We start from the raw sequence: 19807 nt of genomic DNA on the forward strand, positions 1-19807 counted from the left end.
TATACGTAGGCTCGACTATTTCCGGACTGCCCGAAGCTGTGGAGGCACCCAGAATGGATCATGGGAGATCAGCCACTTGGCAGGTTGACGCATTACTCAAGGCTGTAATGTGAGTCTTCTGAGGTATTGATAGGTATAAAAGACATAAGCCAGGCGTTTGATCGGAAACTCTCTTCACCACCATCAACACTTCATCATTACCATCACTCGTTCTCAACTACAACACCCGCCTTTGAGTCAATCGTTTAGCACTCCTCAACATGAAGTTCATTGCTGCCTTTTCATCTCTGCTGGCTCTTGCCAACGGCCTGGCCATCAAGCGCCAGTCTTGCTCCAACCCATCCACTCGTGTTGAATGGCGTGATTTTTCCGACGACCAGAAGTCCTCTTACATGGAGGCTGTCAAGTGTCTCAAAGACACCCCGTCCCGTCTGTCCTCGGACTCGGGCTCGGCCAGTCTGTACGATGACTTTGCGAATGTCCATAGACAGTTGGACTCTGAGAGTGAGTGAGGAACTTTCTGTATGAGAGTTGGGGCTAAGCAGTTGACCAGTTCACTTCGTTTCTTCATTCCTTCCCTGGCACAGATGGTTCCTTTGGCTCTACGAGCAAGCTCTGCAGAATGACTGCAACTACGACAGCACCGTCCCATACTGGGACTGGTCTCTCGACTACGCCGACGGCGCTTCCTCCCCCGTCTTCGACGCCGATACCGGGTTTGGTGGTGATGGAGACGAGTCGACCCTTTGCGTTGCATCTGGACCGTTCGTGGATTTCAATGTCTCGACCCCTGACAATCACTGCCTGCAACGCGAGTTCGACATGTCTGTGCTTGAGCAATACAACTCGCCGTCTGAAGTCAACACCACTCTCGAATATTCTTCATACTCTGCCTTCCGCCCTGGCATCGAGAACGGGCTCCACAGAGGCGGACATGCTGCCATAGCTGGAGACATGGCCAACAACTATTCCCCCAACGGTGAGTAAGCAATCATCGACTACTTGGAGAAGATTGCAACTAATTTAAAAATATCAAGATCCCGTTTTCTTCCTGCACCACGGAGCCATTGACCGAGTTTGGTGGGAGTGGCAGTCTGCCAACAGTAGCAGACTCACTGATTACAGCGGCAACAGATACCAGAACGACTCCGCTATTGAGGGTTCTCTCTCGGATGTCTTGTTTATGGTTGACGGCTGGGTCGACTCTGTTCCCACCGTTGAAGATGTCATGTGGGTTCAGAACGACATCTTCTGCTACACCTACTAGACAATCAGGCATGGCTGTCTCCGTTTATCGATGCCCAATTTCACAGCTCTGCACGACAATATCCGGGTCTAGGTCGCTCAGTCTAACAGAGAGATCCGATGATTGTCTACTCATCTCAACTCCAACTGTTGTTTCACTGAATCACCCAGCAACTGTTCTTCATGTCATTACACTCGTTTACAAACAACAATAGTCCTTCTTTTCACGTTGTACATAGTACCTCAGCCATAGCAATGAAAGTTTTGATGCTTCCTCTCATTTAAATTTAGACTGGAACGAGACTTTCTGGAACTTCCGCTTTGATGCCGATAATTGTCCGGGATGTCGAAAATGAGATTGCTTGCCTCTGCCGTTTTCATATCTAGTGCGAGGGGAGTTTGTCGTTTCCGTTCTCGTCGTCCACCCTGTTACTCCCGCTCAGGTACCACATTCCCGTTTGCGTTCTAGCTTCACGCCAAATCCGTGGAGGAGGGTCGAAGAGGCACGAGGGTCGCACATTTTGAGCACAGGAATTGAAAGTCCAACACCGGGTTCGACTTGGCACGTCATATGATTGACGACGTTTTCCCGGTACTCGAGGCGCAAAAGAATGGTTTCTACGGTGCGCTGAAGAATAAGCATTATATGCTTTGCGACCTGATCGTATCTTGGTCTCTGACGCCTGGAAACACCGACGCACCAGAGCTTGGCCTCAGAATTGATGACAGCGTGGACGACTTGTTCTACATTGGCGGCAGGGAGAGCTTTTTGAACACGCTCAGTATTCTCAGCGAGGTACTACCGGGGTTGCAATCGAATAAGAAACCCATTGAGCCTGTTAATTTCGACAATATGAAGGATGTCATGGCTCGGAAGGGGGTCCCGAAGTTCGACCGCGACCGCGACATTCTCAAGCATGTGTTTGAGGATCTCGCATTCATTGACGACCATCTCGGAAAGAAAGATCCATCCGGGTTGATAGAATGGCCACATGTCATCGAAGACAACCTACTGCGCGGCCTAAGGGAAGCTCGTCAAACTGGGAAGATACCCTTCTACCTGGCCTTCGCGTCACAGGTGCTGCTTGATATTCACCACTATCTCGGCAAAAAGATCTCCAAGCCGAAAGACAAGATGCTAGATATCATGCAAAAGTTGTGTGATCAGTTCAGCGAGTGTTATCGGGTGCTCACTACTTTGGACGTGTTCGAAGAATTCGACGAGTATGATCACGAGATGAGAGAACTGGCCACAGGCTGTCTAGAACTACAAGAGGATCCCATTTACATGGCCAAGCTGGCTTTGCAGAAGAAGAAAAAGCTTGGAAGCGCGGCCAAACCAGAGAAACATGGCTTTTGGAAAAGACATCCCATCGCATGTGGCCTGCTTCTTTACGCGTACCGGACCACCATGTACCGCACAGGCATTCATTCCGCGAACGTTTCCCGATCAATTCTCTGCGCCATGCATCTGTATAACGCTGTGCAGGCTGAAGGGCAACTTCAACAGCCTTGGCCTGATCTAGAAGCAGCCATGGCTCTACTCGGGCCCTCTCAATTCTTTATCGGGGGCAAAGTCCCAAGAGAGATGAAAGAGTATTCCAAGAGTCTCATGATGCAGCTGGGCGTGTCGGCCACGAGCTTCATGGATCCTTCCAAGCGACGAGGCAAAACTCGGACCAAGGTCTTTCAAGATGTATACCACCGTTTGATCCAACTCAACACCCCGACTTGGATGGCGTTCTATGACAGATACGTCGCCGACTACGGACGAACGGGACCAGGTGCCTGGAGACTAGAGGATGTCTATGAGATCATCCCCGAGCGTTTCCACTTCCCTGCAGAGGAGGATTCGAAGACGCCAGAAAAGCCAAAGAAAACCAAGGCCAGGAAGCCGGTACATCCCGAGGCTATGGACCCTGCCAGCGTGATCATCGACCTTTCCAACGCACTGGAATATGAGGCCTACCAAGTGTCCTTCCCTTTCTTCGTTCTTCATGCTCAAGCATTCTGGGTGTTACACGATCTCAGAGAAGACATCAGGCCGTTCGTCGAAGATGTTATCGGACCAGTGGCCAACGAGCTCCGCAAGCCTGCCATTCCCTGCCACGTTGTAGAAATCTTGCAGGCTTGCAAAAATCATGCGGACCCGGCGCGAGCTCTGTTCATGTTGCGGCTTTCTGCGGACCATCTCGAGCGCGTGATGACTGCGGGGCTAGGCTCGGGCCAGTTTTGGGGTCCTCCCATCCCAGGTGTGACGTGGCGGGAAGAAGGCGCGACCTGTACGAGAGGCGAGGCGGCCCTCATGCATTTCCAAAGGCTTGGGTATGATCTTCCTTGGAAAGCAGAACCCACTTTTGAGGAGGAAGAGGAGGAGGAAGATGAAGATGATTGGGTCATCAAATTTCGTTGATAACATGGAGCGAGTTTTGACCTCAAGGAAAATAAAGTACGGATAAGAAGTCTATGCTCAAGTTAGCTAATAACTACCTGGCTTATAAAATCTGTATCGTCCGGATCCAACCTCCTCAGTAGTCGAATTACCCCCCGGCAAAGTGACTTCAGCTCTTGCGTTTGTTTGGAGGAACCTCAATTTCCATGTGGAAACCACGCTTGTCATCAATCTCCCACATCACACGTACTGCACCGTAAGGGCTGATAAATACTGAGCTGGCGCTTGTTATGTTTCCCCCAGGCACCGGAGAAATTCGAATCTTTTTCCATCCGGGTTCGGCAGGAGCCACACCCCCGATGTTCTCATGTATCCAGTTAGATACGGAACCAAATGCGTAATGATTGAAACTGGTCATAGCTCCGGGGTTGACTGATCCGTCAGCCAGCATACTATCCCATCGCTCCCATGTAGTTGTTCCGTTGATGACGACTTGATAGAGCCAAGATGGCACCTGCGTTTGCAGTAACATGCGGTAAAAGTCTTCAATTGCTCCATTCCTTGATAATGCTGGGCCTAAGGATGAAGTCCCCGCAAAGCCTGTGCCCACAAGATAGTTATTCTCGGCCACTAGGCTCTTCAAAGTGCTGACGGCACTGCTGTGCTGTTCTTCGTTGAAGATTCCGAAGTCGAGACCAAGCGCGTACGCAGTCTGCGTCCGATTGGGCATACTGCCATTCGACATCCAAGTCTCCCGAAAGCTTTCGATGAGCTCCAGGCGTTGTGTCTTGTATGCCTCAGCCTTATCGCCGAGTCCCAATGCCGTCGATATAATGCTTATCAGCTCCGTCATTCTGATCAAGTATGCGTCCGCCACCAAATACTTGTTGGTCGTCGCTCTCTCGGGGTTGCTGGCTGGGGCCTTGGGATCCAGCCAGTCTCCGAATTGGTAAGAGTTCTTTGCCCAGAGTCTTTGAGAGTCTCGAGGAATTCCCTCATCCATCCATGCTTGGGATTGGTTGTATTGCTCTCGCAGCATTCCGAGGTCGCCGTATGCTTGGTAGAGGTTGAAAGGCCCAGCAACGGCAACATCGCCCCACAACGCTGAGGGCCTCGAAGGATTCCACGCTTTGGTGTCTATCTCCGGTGGAATAACCGGGACGAAAAATGGGACGTACATGGTGTCCTGTCTCTGCATCTCAGACCAGATGTCTCGGTGCCACCCTTTCCAGAAGCCGGAAGTGTCGAAGAGGTAGTTGGCTGTTGGTGCAAAGGCATGAGCATCACCAGTCCAGCCGAGACGCTCGTCTCTTTGGGGACAATCGGTCGGAATGCCGAAGAAATTCCCCTTGGTGGACCAGACGACGTTCTCGTGGAACTGATTCAATAGCCCATCAGAGCACTCGAACCAGCCCGTGCGCTCCATGTCGCTGTGAACGACGACTGCCTGAATGGTGTGTTCATCAAGAGGAACTTCTGCAGGCCATCCATCTACTTGAACGTATCTGAAGCCATGATACGTAAATCGAGGCTCCCAGGTCCGGGTCTGATTGATATTGCCGTCAAGAATCAGAGTATCGGTGGCTTTGGCGCGTCTTAGCGGTCGAAGGGCTAGCTCACCGTTTTCCAAGACTTCGGCGTGGAGGAGGGTGATGTTGGTAGTCTCTGAGAATGCGGGTCCTTTGATTGACAGCTTGACCCATCCTGCCAGGTTCTGTCCAAAATCCACCAACGTCTTCCCAGACGGTGACGAAAATACCTGCTTGGGAGAGATGTTCTGCACCTTTCTGATTGGTGGTCCATCCAAAGGCATAAGCTTGCCCTTCAAAGGAGAGAGTTCCTTCGTTGCCAGCCAGTTGCTGCCATTGAACTGTCCAGTTGACCAGCCGCGGATCTTGCCCTCAAGCCGCGCGTCATAGATCTCACCGTTGTAAATCTCTGAACTGGTCAGAGGCCCTTCGTTAGCCTGCCAGCGATCATCGGTGGCGACTTTGATATTGGTCCCGTCGGCAAGCGTTACGGTAAGCAGAGATAGGACGCCTAGAGTATCGCCATAGTTGTTGCGGTAGTTCCCCGCAGCGGTCAGAATGCCAGAGAACCAGCCTTCGCCAACCAGTACACCGATGCCATTCTGGCCTGGCTTCAGTAGGTCGGTCACATCGTAGGTGTTGTAGACGTGGCGGAAGTTGTACGAAGTCCATCCCGGTGCCATGACATGATCACCAACGCGCCTTCCGTTGATTTCAGCTTCGTAAAGACCAAGAGCGGTGATGTAGAGTCGCGCGGACTTGATCTTGGATCTAGTTGCGTTGCTGAGACTGAATGACTTTCGGAAGTAGATCGGTCTCTTGGGTCCGTCGACCTCAGTCTCTCGGTCGGCAGCGATGGGAACCGCGCTAGACCAATCGTTCTGGGTCAAGAGGCCGGTTTCGACGGTAACCCAATCAGACCACGGAGTTGACGAATTTCCTACACCACCGAAGGCTTGCACTCGAACAGCAGCCCTTTCGGCTGATGCAAGTGGCGGCTGTGGCCACGGCACAAAGAGAGAGTCAGAGGACTCGAAGCCGCGAATGCTGGATGAACCCTGGCGTTTGACCTCGATCTGGTACGCATTCTGAGTCCAGTTTTGCTCTAGGCCATCGAAGCGCCAGGAGATACGTGGCTTGTCTTCCCCAATTCCAAGTGCGATGGGATGGTGTTCAAAAGAGACTTTGGAGATCGAGACCGTCATGATTGATCGTAGCAAGCGAGAGAACGTGGCTAAGCCATGAGATAATCTTCTTGTACTTACATTGTTTGTTGTTATATCTATTTATGTGCCGCAAAGGGAACCGTCTTTCGAGAGGCTTCATGCATGTCTTGACAAAATCTCTCGCGAAATTCCTGATCAGTGAGAATAAGCCTGTCGGCTTATTTCGACGCGAGGTTTGCGGGTTGGTGATCAATTCGTCTCCTAATCCCCCGTTTACCGCTGTAGTTCGGCCGACATTATCACACACTCGGAACCTCAGACTTTTAATGGAGTGCACGGGTTGAGTTGTATTCAGGCTAATGTCCTTGACAGGTCCCTTTCGGCAGTCATATTCTTGGCTCGGAGTCCCATGCCACGCCACCGGACTACTCCGTGTGGGGGAGCGTGGAGTGCCGCTTGCCCAGTTTACCGATTGCAAGTCCCAGTGTGTCGACGTACTTCAAGCCATTTTGGCAAATTGTGCCGGCTTGTCTATGTTGAGATGCTACTAGGTTTCTCGGCTCCTCGTTCTAAACTTTGTTGCTTTCCAGCTACTATAATGATGCATGGGATGAGCTTAGGCGTAGGGTGAGTAGGCGGGAACATGAGAACACAGCCTCATTCCGCTATTGCACAATTTGCTGTCTCGTAAGGGGCTGAGAAGCCTTTTCCATGATCTAGCTCGGGTATAGTTGATATCTATTAGGGATTTCAGGAGGCCAATGTCTTGCAAATATCGCTCGCTATATGCCAAGAATCCTGCTCAGCCAATGTGAGAATCGCACTGATTTCTGGTCAACCAGGCGCCAATGGACATCCCCTAGCCAAAAACATAACACCATTGTAATAACAAAAAGTGAACCCCATGACGCGATCAGGCTATACCCGGCTTCTATCATCTCGAGTTTGAGGCCGTAAGTAAGAAAGTTCTTGCCACAGCCCCAATGAACCAGATAGAGACTGTAACTGATCTCTCCCAGATATAATACCAGTTTGGTATTAAGAAGACGCTGTAAAGGAGGCAGGTTTTCCAATACTACCACCAGAGCCACAGCACATGTAGCTTGGAAGAAGGTTTGGGGTCCGAAGCCATACGTGTCGAACTCGATAAACCACGAATATCCAGGTGCTGCGAAGGCGTTACCATGCATCGGCCAGCAGCCCAAAAAGATAATAGGCACAAGCAGCAGCCATGATGTGACGGTAGTGATCTTGCGTGCCATTATCGGTAAGCCCGGCATCTTTGACCGCAAATGTCGAAAGTCTGCAATGAGCATGCCTGCGAGAAAGAGGCAGGGGTACGAGTTTCGTAGGTAGAAGAAGTAGTTCAGAAGTAGGACGGTAAATGACATCCGCACCGGGGGCGCTATTTTGAGAAAGGCCAAACAGGACAGAAACACAAGTAAGGATCCTTGATACTCGGCCGCCAAAGTCCAGCCCTGAGGCATGACTGTGTTGGCTGAGCCGGAGGTGATGATAGTTATTAATGTCCACCACATGTAGTGCAGATGGCCCCAGAGACCGAGGGCGACAGGCTCCATAGGCTCGAAGCTGTTGAGAGCGTAGAATCCGTTAAAAGGAATTAAGGCAGTCGAGATCGCGATGATAGGTATGGTAGGGAGGAAGAGTCGGAACGGACGGCGAAAAATGCTAGAAGGGAAAGAGGTGATGGCAGTGGCGCCTTGTCCCGCATGGGACCTTTTCAGTGGTCCGTATGTAAGAGCAAATCCGCTGATGACGAAGAAGACCGATACCATAAATACTCCGCTATGTATGAGGCGAACGAACGGCAGCTGGATAAAATAGCGATTTTCATCGTCTTCACCCCAGGCGTGATGAACGATCGAGTACTGGTGAACTCAATTGTAAGTCAACTTTCGAAAATCAGGTGTTCACACTCATGGCGATCGTTGGTGCTTGATCCAACAAAAGCAGAGGTGCTCGTAGTCACTTACATCTCCGTCTATAGTATGCTGAAGTACAACAATGAGCGATGCGATGCCGCGAAGACCATTCAAATACGATGTGCTGTTGGGGGCTGGGATATTTGAGTCTGCCGTGCCGCGGCCGAACGCGCGGGCGACATACGATGGTACCATCAACCAGAACAGGCGCTGTGGGCTGACGGGGCGCCATCTGATTGAGGCTCTCGAGAGGGGCGGTGATCTCTCCGTTTCGTCAAGCGGCAGTTCGGTCGGTGAGTACATGTCGTCGCCTTCGAGTAAGATGTAATGCGATTTGAGAGACCAGGCTCCGGAAAACCATCCTCGTATCCTGTCGAGCGGCTCTTTGAAAGGAACGTGGATCGCCCCCGCATCTTCAAGCTTTTCCATCTTCGTCGGGTGAGAGAGAGTGTTGGCGAAAGTAACGATCGACTGGAAATTCTTGCGGCCAATTCTTAAATGTGTCCAGCACTGAAACGTTGGTGAAGAACTCAAGATGTGATGTGAGGCGAGACTTAAAATATAACAACCAATGAATGTTTTTGCACTTGGTCGACATAGGCAGCTGGAATTTATACTTTCCGCCGGCGACATCCTGAGGGAGAAACGGATGACAGCGGTTGCTGAAACCCCCACCCTGGGCATTATGAGGCCTGTGAGCAGTTTCGCATCCTGAAGACGGCACAATACCAAGCAATCAGGCTGGCAATGATTGAACTATCTGAGAACTCTAAATCTACGCGGTCTCGTCAGCTGTGGTCATAACTTCGTTGTATTTATTGGACATCATGTCTGGCGCCTCAAAGTCGAGCCCTTTTTAAACCATTAAGGCTGCAGTTCTCTTTCATGTAATGCGCCACATGGCCAAACTAACGAACAAAATCGTCGGTTGCTACCATAATAAGATAAGTAAGATTGTGAAATCCTGGGTTCTGGGGAAGCTGAGGTCCTGCCATGCCCGGAACCCTAGGAAATAGAGGCCATCAATGAGTACTGCCCGATCAGTAATCCGATACTCATTAATGTCCTCCTAATCATAAGAATGCAGACGAACCGTGGATAGTACACATTGAGCCTTAGGAACAGTCTCATCCCATCGGTTCATCCTAGGATTCAGTGTAGGAGCAGTTCACTATTTCTAGGATCGACGAACGAGAACATCCCGGATTGCGCGGCCTCAGAGCGGTAGGTGATCCGGCCGCATCTGAACAACAGGTTGGCGTAGTCAACGGTGACTTTATTCGAGTTGTTATAGCCTGATAGCCAGCAGAAGTAGAATTCTCACTACTAATAAAACAGGTACCACTTGTGTTCAGTATATTTAAACCCAATTTACCCAATTTCAACACTAATAATACAACAACTAGATAGGATTCTCTCCATTATTCCACAAACGTGTTTGGTATGGCTGAATATATGGTTAATCCACCGTGTTTCTACTTACTTCTTATTTCCTCTTCACATAGCAATTGTCGGCGTCGTATAAGCGGAGCACTGACCCAGCCTAACAACAGACGAACAGCCGTTGCGGAGTCCTCCGCGTCCAAATCACGGTGCGCAAATACACTTGAACCGTGGTTGACATGAACGTTACCACTAATCGGGATCGTTTGAATCTATGTAGACATCGGTAGCGACGGAGACCTAAGCTAGATCATTGTGACTGTAGCTACTGAAGTTTCTCGTGATTACGTCGCCGAGCGCCGAGTGATTTCCATGTGCCTTGTATCGGAAACAGAATTCAAGCTTGTGGTATAAGACAATAATTGTCTATCGGCGAGAATATCGTGGATGCATCACTGTAAGAGAAAACAATGACCTCAAGCTCACAGCCGAATGGAAGGTATTGCCACCAGACCTGACCGTCTAAGACATCTTCCAGACCACCGAAAGCCGCACTTTGCGTCCAGTCATCGTCTCTGTTCTGTCATATGCTGCCCTGGCATATGAACGCGTTTTCAGGGAACACCAGGATCTTCTCTGTGTTACCAAGTCAATATTCGAGAAACGCGATAACCTCCTGCTCAAATGACAATGTTTCCTCACCGACGGAGTGTTCCATCATGTGGCGCGCTGGTTTCACCAATTCAGCACACCTTCCAATACCGGTTCGTCCCTGTCTTGCAGAAATTTGCCGTCAAGCCTCCCCGTTTGATGTCTGAGATGCGATCAATCAAGATTCGTATCCCCCTCTCTTGACAACTCCCAAGCCCCTTCGGCGGCGGCAGCCTGCATAAGCTGGTGTAACACCGAGTCAGTCGTCTCTGTTCCTTCCCGTCAAACATTATCGCGCACACGCGCTGTGCTAAGCTTATTTCCCAACCTTACGAATGAAGATCCGGAACGCCGCGTTGATCGCAAACAAGGTTGCAGGGTAGTTGCTTGAGATAACAAAAGTTCCGACCGGCCGAAAATCGCATCACGTCGTAAACTGCGACACTGTGTCTCTGAGGAGTCTATCTCTCAGCTCGTCCAAGTATTTCCGTCATGGTTTCAGTGCAAGCATTAACCCTCCATTGGCCACATGTAAAATGCACATGATCCCCGTCGTTCCAGCGAAACTCCGAAATAGGGAGGCCCTTTTCGACCCCCACAGCAGTTGAGAAAATCGCAATGACGGTTGCCCAGAATACTGGAGCAATCAGGGCACACAGGATCCCGGCAGGCGAGCGAGCCTCTCTCCGAAACCCCACCAGCAGATAGACCATCATGCTTTCTTTCCGTCCCCTCAGAAAGACTGGTTTTTGCCAATAAGCAACGTTGGTTGGCCAGACGGAGAAGTGAGACATGTTGATCGCATATCGGGTCAATTCCTTGGCGGCGTTTCCAGCGTGGCGAATCAGCTGCGTCAAAACCCCTGAAACGAGCCATTCTTGGATCTCATGGATGCCATCCCATATCCGGATTGGTTCGTCCCAGCGTGGGCGACCCGCTGGCTCATGCTTAATTCTGAATGGATATACCGTCGTTGAATGTTTCCCATTGGGCGGTTTGCCTGCACGATGAAGGGGTTGGAGACTGAGCTTTGCTGGGCAAAGGCGCAGCAGCAGCAGCTCTGTTGGCTGTCAACGAGCGAGCCAAACATTGTTGCCTCCAGCCACCATTCGCTCTCGATTGTTCGTTCTCCTTTCTCTCAACATTTGATTGTGGTGCCCTGATCCGCAAAAAAGCACTGCCGTGTCAAGGAGGTGGCAGCCCGAAGGCCCCCGGCGCGGTGATCGACATGGAAGCGGAGCCCTCCAACCCTCTTTTCACCCACCACAACACATCACTTTCAACGGGGCCAACGCAACAGTGCATGGATCCCGCCCAGCGGCAGCGCAAGCAAGCCGCAGCTGGCAGCCCGTCGAACGGGTGGCTGTCTCGACTTGAGGCTCTCTCGGCGGCCGTGGTTGGTCCCCGGTAGTTCTGGCCTTGGTTTCCTTTAATTCAAACATCGGCTCCAGCAGCGGGGCCCGCGGTTTAATCCATGACCCCATCTCCGTCCAACAGGAGACGCGGAGCCGCGAGCCGTCAGCGAAATCTTGATCTGCCCACCTGCCAGACTTGGACAAACAGCGGGTTTGATGATGGACCAGAAGGGGAACCGTGGGAATCCACGACACACTAAGAAAAGAACTGGCTCCGGGACGCTCTGATGTTCGCTTGGCTAGATGCATGATCATGCAGGAGTATAAGACTCTGACGGTCTGCCGCATGTTGAGGACGTTGATGGAACCACCCAGGCTTCGACACTCATCGGACCACAAAGTCCAAACATTCAACCAGCGCACATCTCACATTCTTTTTCAACAGACACCTTTCCGCTCTCTACGATCTTGATCTGAAATCTCATTCCTTTCCCTCTCTTCCACTCTTTATCCCAAGTCCTTCTTTTGCTTTTTCCGTGTGTGTGCTGTGTGGGTTTTGACTAAGCGCCAAGATGCACTTCCCAACGCTCCTCGCCCTCCTCCCCCTGACGGCCCTCGCGGCCCCGTCCGCCCGCCGCGCCCAGCCCGCGCCCCTCATCAAGCCCCGAGGCATGAACGTCAAGCTCGTTGCCGACAAGTACATCGTCCGCCTCAAGCCCGAGGCCGAGGCCGGTGCAATGGCGACCGCCATGTCGGCCTTCGCCGCCGAGGCCGACCATGTGTACAACTTCGCCAACAACCTCCGCGGATTCGCGTCGACCCTGAACGCCTCTGAGATTGAGACTCTGCAGAACGACCCCAGCATCGACTTCATCGAGCAGGATGCCATCATGTCGATCAGCGCCACCCAGCCCAACGCTCCGTGGGGAATTGCCAGACTCTCGAGCTCTTCGCCTGGAGGAACGACGTACAGCTACGACGACAGCGCTGGTGAGGGTACTTGCGCTTACATTATTGACACCGGCATCGATGTCGAGCACCCCGTACGTACCCAGCTCGAACATATGCCATGTCGATGAATCTCGGGCTAACCAATAATACCAGGAGTTTGAGGGCCGCGCCACCTTCCTCGCAAACTACGCCGACAACGACGACTCCGACGGCCAGGGTCACGGCACCCACGTCGCCGGCACCATCGGCTCCCGCACCTACGGCGTCGCCAAGAAGACCAAGCTCTTCGCCGTCAAGGTCCTCGACCAGAACGGCGAGGGCACCAACTCCGCCGTCATCGCCGGCATGGACTTCGTTGCCGCCGACGCTGCGGGCCAGCAGGGCTGCGAGAAGGGCGTCGTCGTAAACATGTCCCTCGGCGGCCAGTCCTCCAACGCCGTCAACCAGGCCGCCGCCGCCATCGTCAAGGCCGGCCACTTCCTCGCCGCCGCCGCCGGCAACGAGGCCGCCGACGCGAGCACCTCATCCCCCGGCTCCGAGGAGAGCGTCTGCACCGTCGGCGCGACCACCGAGACCGACACCCTCGCCGAGTACTCCAACTTTGGCGCCTCCGTCGACATCCTCGCGCCCGGCACCGACATCCTGAGCACCTGGCCCAACGGCCGCACCAGGACCATCTCCGGTACCTCCATGGCCTCCCCCCACATTGCTGGCTTGGCCGCGTACTTCCTCGGCCTCGGCTCCGCGCCCACGAGCCCCGTCGAGCTGTGCAGCTACATTGCCGAGACCGCGCTGGACGGCGCTGTTGGACAGGTCCCCCGCACGACTGTGAACAAGCTCGCGAACAACGGGTTTGCCAGCAACGGCACAGCCAAGGCTGTGAACGGCAGCAGGGTGATTGCGAGGCAGGTGAACAAGAAGTTCAACATCCGCCACGCGCTCTCCAAGACTACCCTTCTGTAGATGAAGTGTGGTAAGGTATCTGGAGTTTAGAAGAAGCCTTTCACTTGTGGCGCTGGAGTAATTTCCTGGTCAAGGGCGGGAGCGTCTGGTGCTGGATGAGGCGGTAGCCGGCTTGGGGTCTCGGGAAGGGTCCGGCCTGTGATTATTTTTCAACTATTTCTATGTACATTAGATTTCAATATGTGTTTGAGAAACGTACAGATGAGTGTGAACATACCATAAGAGATAAGCTCATTGAAACTATGAGGTCTGCCTAGAAACTTGATGATGTCGTCGTAGGAGCTAAGATGGGAGGATCGCGTTCTGGTCATCAAAAGCATGTACACATGGATTTCTACACAGGTATCCTAAATCACGAGCTCAATACCGAATTGGCCGCCTGTTGGCCTGCTATCCTTCCATAAACCACGCACTCCAGCAGTGATGATCCTCCAAGCCTGTTGTCGCCGTGGATGCCACCAGTGATCTCACCTGCTGCCCAAAGACCTTCGATGGCAGTGTTGTTCTCGCGCAGCACCTGGGCCTTCATGTTGAATGAGGCACCGCCCATGGTGAAGTGGGTAATCGGCGTGACCCGGCCGACGCAAACTTCTTTTTCGCGGTTGCCCTCCCCGGCTTTCAGCCTCCACCGACCGAACGTCCGCCGGCCGAACGCCGTGTCCGTTCCGGAGGCTACCAGGGCCGAGTACTCGTCAACAGCCTTGATAACTTCCGGGCCAAGATCCTTGACCTTCTTCTTCTCCATCAAACCCTTCCAGAGGTAGAAGCCCAGATGTCCCTCGGCTACCTCAATCGCACCAGGGTCCATAAGCAAAGTCACGTCCCACTGCCTCGTCTCGCTGTTCTCCTTTGGTGGCACCGCCATGATGGCCTTGCTGACATGCTCTCTCGTCTCCATCTCGTTGACGAATCTCTCGCCCTTGTCTGAGAGAAGAATACCACCTTCACCGCGGAGGACCTCGGCTGCGAGGAACTTGTACTGCGCCTCCGGGTCCTTGGGGTCGACGAAGCCGGTGGGGTGTATTTGTACGCTATCCATGTCGACGAACTCTGCGCCGACGGCTTCGAGGATGCCGTGCGAAGCGGGCCGGGCCTCGTTTGTTGATGGGAGACCCGCAAGGTCTGGACGGTACTTGGCCAAGAGACCGTTTGCGTCACCCGCGAAACCTCCGACGGCGAAGACGACGGCTCCTTCGAGGTCATGTTGCTCTCCGTCCTGGGTATACTGGACGCCCTTGACGACTCCGTCTACGACCTTTAGTGACGTGACCTCTGCAGAGTTCTTGAGTCGGAAATTGGGGTTCTCGCCAAGCTTCTTCAATAGAGTCGTCACGATGGCCGCTCCAGGAGGGGTCTTGCCCGCTCCGCGGTGCGTTCTTGGCATGGAGTGTCCTCCCAAAGGCGCAACGACACTCAAGTCGACACCGATGTCGTCAACGAGCCAATCCACTGCCCCCCCGGAGCTCTTTGTCAATAAATCAACAAGCCTCGGCCGATCAACGACTCCTTTGGCCTCTTTGAAACGCACGCCGCCAGACTTGATCGTGTCATCATAGAACAGGTCATCCTTCCCCAAACCGAGGGCCTTCTGGAACCGCGTCCCGGCGCCGTTGATACCGGACGATGCTTTCATGCTGTTGCCGCCTGGCTTGGGCGCGCGGTCGAGCATCTGCACGGAGGTGCCGGCCTTGAGAGCCTCGTGAGCGGCAGACAGACCGGCTAGGCCGGAGCCGACGACGATGACGGGCTTGTGAGATGCCATTCTGAATGTGGAAGAAAAGCGCGATGTTTGATGTGTGAAGATGTTTATTGCGTTCGTCAGTGGGCGGTGGTATAGCATGCCCAGTATGGCTGCGATGATGCCGAAGATGAGGGTAAGGACGAAGCGCCGGATAGGTCGGATGAACATTTCCGCTGGAGAGCGTCAGGTTAGAGATGGCGACTGTGTTTGGCGTGAGATATATAGTGAGGTGTCATGGCCATGAACTCCCGGGTACAGTGGATATTTCGGGAGCTGGTCAGGCGATTCTGGGAGTCGTACGATGGGCCGATGGGAGCGGGAGACGTGTCGAGGTGGCACGATTCCATTCCCAGGTGGGGCTCGGTGAAGTGGAATGCTGGACCTAAGGGCTCGGTGAGTGCCGGTGAGCCTGGTGAACACCCGAAATTGTTTGAGAGAAGGAGCTCTTGCCTCGATGATTGGAAGGTGGCTACAGTCATCCCCTCTTGAGAAACAAAACTACACAAATTCAACGTCAATCTTCTCCGGTTACATCCACACCATCAATCGTCAACCGTCAACCATCACAACCTGCCGACTCCATTCCTCCATCTCGACATCTACGAGGTCCTCTTTCACCGCCCCATCATCGTGGCAAGGTCTCCAAGGTGCCTCATTCTTCTCAATCTCTTGCAGAGGCCATACCAGCATGCTATGGTAGGCTTCCCCGATGCTGCTTGCGACTGTACTAATGATCATCTCAGGCCAACCTCGAAGCCACCAAGTACGCTCTATATCGATGCCTTTCAAGCAGACAGCCCAATGAGCCATCAACACCAACGCCAGAGGGTCTTTCGCTGTCACAAGCTCGACATACGTGGATGGTACCATGCCAAGCCACATACACGCGACATTGTACGACCCTCGCGCAGCAGCTACCCTTCGAAATGCGACCTGCAACTTCTCCCCGGCCTGCAACAGTATGTCGCGCCTTATGACCTCGGCATGATCCAGACTGCGGACAACCAGTAGGACATTTTCGACCGATTCCTCTGCGTCGAACCACGGTAGCTCGTTGGTGAGGGACGTGAATACCGTCTTCCGAATTTGCAGCGCTGGGCTGCCTTCTCCGACGCGAAGGCCCCTGCATCCCATTCGAAAGAGAGCAACCACCCCCTGAAAGAGATTGGCGATCCTCGACAGCGCTTCAACTTGATCCTCCACACCGAGGACGCCGGTGTCCATCACCGGCAGTGCAAACTCGCAAGCCACTAGCAGACCTGCGGCCGCCATTCCGGACTCGCAGCTCGAGGGCGTCAGGGACGAAGAAAGTGCAGGCCGGAAGAGCTCCAGGGTCGAGGCCTTATACTTCAATGCTGTCAAAACGTGCGGAGCCGAGCCATTTCCGAACGCCAGGGAGTAGACGGATGCGAGATGGGTCGCCGCGAAGGCTAAGACAACCTGATTAACGTACGCCTCGGTCAATACGTGTCGGGTCACAGCTTGGCGAAATGCTGGCACGATGTCCCACTTGTCGACCGAGCCAAACGACAAGAACGCCAGATGGCCAAAGTAGTGGTGGAGTAATAGCTGCTCGGTCGGATCTGAGCTGGGTAATCCCGTGGCCCCGAACCTCGGAGGCGACCGGTGGATGCCGCCAATTTCGGTCTTGGAGGTGTCCTGCCGCTCTCCCTCGGCCGACGACAAGCTCCCGGCTCGGACTATGAGACGTGCATCGCCGGCTGGTCGCCGCTCAAATGCATCACACGGGGCGAGCAAATGGCGGTACGTGCATGTCCGACCTTTCTTGCGGCAACGCCCACAAGATGGCTGACCTTCGTCACACTACAGGCCCGTCAGCTATGCCCAATCAAATCTTCGGGACAATTACCTTTACTCTCCCCGTCTTGCACTGGGTGCAGCCATGGTGGGAGTTGGAGTGCCCTCGTCTAGAAGGCATGATGGTCTCAAGTATCGCCTTTGGGCCAACGCGTCAAATCCGCATCTCTGCTATGAAGGATCAAGATGAAGATTGTCGTGAAAACATACATACGCCACTGTTGCCGAACAAAGGGGCTGAATCCTTCCAGAACACCTTATCGACGCCACGTCCTTGACATGGCGACCAATTCCTTCGGACATAGGCGATGTTGCTTCCTCCATAGCACTTGGCCGCTCCAACCTTCTGTTCCGGCATCACGTCTTGGTAGGCGCTACAGCACAGAATGTGTGACCGGTTTGAATCCGAGACTCCAAGTCAGGCGAGTTGAATACGGGATCGCGAAAAAGGGCAAAGGTGGTCTTACGAAGTTTGTGCACCTGGAAGGATACAGCGCGGTACTTGTAATGACTGACGAAAGTTTTCGGTACATATCATCGGTCAAGGTGCCAGAGTGGTTAATGGGCTGCCCTGCTATCGGTTCTTCTGATATCAGCTTAGGCAGTGGCTTCGGTCGCGCAGGTTCGAATCCTGTCCTTGACGCACGGCGTTTTTGGCCCCGTCACGCATTTCGTTCCCTCGTTTGATGCTCACGAAAAACATTATACGATCGCGAGCAAAAGATTTTTGATTCCGCGACGGGCGAATATACTCTTTTGGGGTTCTTGCATCTGGAACAGCCCGTCCTCTTCGGTTCGTCCGGAAGGAACACGATTCGGAGTCAAATGGCCAATATTGGGAGCAGGTCCAATTCGGGAGAATAGCTGGCGAGGCAACCACGCAACTAATAGTCTCGCTCACTCAAGGCCTGCATACCTGCACTCCCATTGGACATTGTGGAAGGATTTGAAAACTTATACAGATGGCCCAGCAGAAACCGTACAGCTCAAGGGTTCAAGAGATGCAACTAAAATGAAGCACACCGAGAATCCAAAAGTTCTTACAGCGGCATAGCAGGCGATCTTCATTTCCTGTCGCAGAGGCCATAGGCCCTGTATGACAGGCAGCCCAGGCCTGGTTCACAGCGCGTGCGTCGGATTCAAATGGAAATAACACTGGCAAATTCGCTGTCAGCAGGCCAGCCGTGAGGGGCGCATCAGCGCTACGAAACATTGCAAGCTCACCCTAGGGAACCAAACTTTGCCATACAAACCGTCTACAAACCACCATGTGCTGTCGCAACGCCGCCAGCCTGCAGGACGCCCATGGATAGTTCAAACTCTGGCTGATGCCGAGTTATCCGGTGGTGATCGTTTGCGCCTCCCTTCTTGGCATCGACTCCCGCCCCTAGACCTGCAGCCAGCAACGGATAAATACGCCTGCTGGAAAAGAGTCCAGGATTCCAGAAGTCGTCTGCTCACTGGGCAGATAGGAAGTGGTAGGGGGTCAGAAAACGGACCGTATGCCCGGACAAGGCATCCCGGAGCAAGTAGACAATCGGGCGACGGCTGCGCATCGCGTCTCACAAGCTCTCGTCCTATTATCAGACGGCAATGGCATCGAGCCTTAATGGTCCCCTAACAGCGAGTTCATCTGCCTCGACAACCTTTCATTTGTCGCAGAAAGGAGCCCTGCCCGGAACGACGCCAGCAATGGCTCCTCAACAGCAACAAAAGGTTGAGCATCCGCCCTCAACGATATATGCTCAAGTGGAACGATTCTTACCCAAGAGGGAGGCTGTTCGGAGAAATGGAAGCTGCTTGGTTGCTTGGCTTCCCTCTCAATGGTGTCGTGCAGGGCCCTGCAGCCAGCGGTGCCGCCCTAATACGCCACAAAACGGGCGGCTGCAATGGGCGACCCGCTGCACAACGTGTCCCGAGCCCTGTAGCCCTTGGCAATACGACGCCAAAGTGTGTGCTTTCAGGGGACTTTCGCGTAATTTTGCTGGCCAGTTCAGGGTTTGTCCGTTGCGATTGCGGCCTTGGCTGATCGGGAGGGGGTGAATGAGCGGCCATGGTAGGCCCTTGGCATCTCGGACTGCTGACCTGCGCCGTTTTCTCTCTGGAGACTTCTGCTTTCGCTCGAGCCTCAATCATTGGCATCGCGGGCCAAGGGACTAGGCATCGATGATCTATCCGTCAAAACCCGTGTCACCACGGCTTGTTCGGCTCGACGATTAAAGAAGAGCCGGACAAAGAAGGAAGGGCACGGATTTCTACCATCGACCAAGTTCAAACCGCCGTCTGTCCAACGATGGCGACACGGGGTCAAGACATGTTCAAAGGCGGGCAATCATTCAAAACGCTCCTCTTTCAGAACATGGTTGGTCGAAGTGATGTTCAGCGTTTAGTTGCATACGCATCATGCTGGCCTGCCCCGCTGTCATTACCAACTCAATCTGTCTGCCATTTGGAATTGAGACACGGGTTCAGTCCAGTTCGCTCGCGCGGGCTAGCGATCTTGCCGCCTTCCTTTCCGCCGTCACTCAGTAAGGCATCTGCTAAGACGTGCAGCCCGTCTCTTGCTAAAGTCACTAGCGACAATTGCCCGGCAGCCCAAGATCAAATAGCCAGTCCGACAGATTTGCCAGCCGGTCGTAGCGCCGGCAACAATAATTCGCTGATGTTCAG

General features: G+C 53.3%; 5 protein-coding genes and 1 non-coding gene across 6 annotated transcripts; 4 read left to right on the forward strand and 2 right to left on the reverse strand.

Moving 5' to 3' along the window:
- Nucleotides 1-260: 260 nt before the first annotated feature.
- On the forward strand, nt 261-1267 carry COL26b_007992 (uncharacterized protein; the record flags this gene model as incomplete). The annotated part of the gene is made up of 3 exons (XM_053180769.1): nt 261-504; nt 554-979; nt 1038-1267. 3 exons carry the CDS (start codon nt 261-263, stop codon nt 1265-1267), a joined length of 900 nt encoding a protein of 299 aa, XP_053035291.1.
- Nucleotides 1268-1816: 549 nt separating this feature from the next.
- COL26b_007993 (uncharacterized protein) lies at nt 1817-3658 on the forward strand (the record flags this gene model as incomplete). Its single annotated transcript, XM_053180770.1, has 1 exon — nt 1817-3658. One exon carries the CDS (start codon nt 1817-1819, stop codon nt 3656-3658), a length of 1842 nt encoding a protein of 613 aa, XP_053035292.1.
- Nucleotides 3659-3806: 148 nt separating this feature from the next.
- Nucleotides 3807-6371, reverse strand: COL26b_007994 (uncharacterized protein; the record flags this gene model as incomplete). The annotated part of the gene is made up of 1 exon (XM_053180771.1): nt 3807-6371. One exon carries the CDS (start codon nt 6369-6371, stop codon nt 3807-3809), a length of 2565 nt encoding a protein of 854 aa, XP_053035293.1.
- Nucleotides 6372-12236: 5865 nt separating this feature from the next.
- COL26b_007995 (uncharacterized protein) lies at nt 12237-13578 on the forward strand (the record flags this gene model as incomplete). The annotated part of the gene is made up of 2 exons (XM_053180772.1): nt 12237-12707; nt 12769-13578. The coding sequence occupies 2 exons, from the start codon at nt 12237-12239 to the stop codon at nt 13576-13578; spliced, it is 1281 nt and encodes a 426-aa protein (XP_053035294.1).
- A 352-nt stretch (nt 13579-13930) lies between these two features.
- Nucleotides 13931-15487, reverse strand: COL26b_007996 (uncharacterized protein; the record flags this gene model as incomplete). The annotated part of the gene is made up of 1 exon (XM_053180773.1): nt 13931-15487. One exon carries the CDS (start codon nt 15485-15487, stop codon nt 13931-13933), a length of 1557 nt encoding a protein of 518 aa, XP_053035295.1.
- A 2190-nt stretch (nt 15488-17677) lies between these two features.
- Nucleotides 17678-17780, forward strand: COL26b_007997. The gene has a single exon. It is a non-coding gene; the product is annotated as a tRNA-Ser (tRNA).
- Nucleotides 17781-19807: the final 2027 nt, after the last annotated feature.

This window comes from Colletotrichum chrysophilum (assembly GCF_026319265.1).
Source record: "Colletotrichum chrysophilum strain AFK26 chromosome Unknown scaffold_67, whole genome shotgun sequence".
Taxonomy (NCBI): domain Eukaryota; kingdom Fungi; phylum Ascomycota; class Sordariomycetes; order Glomerellales; family Glomerellaceae; genus Colletotrichum; species Colletotrichum chrysophilum.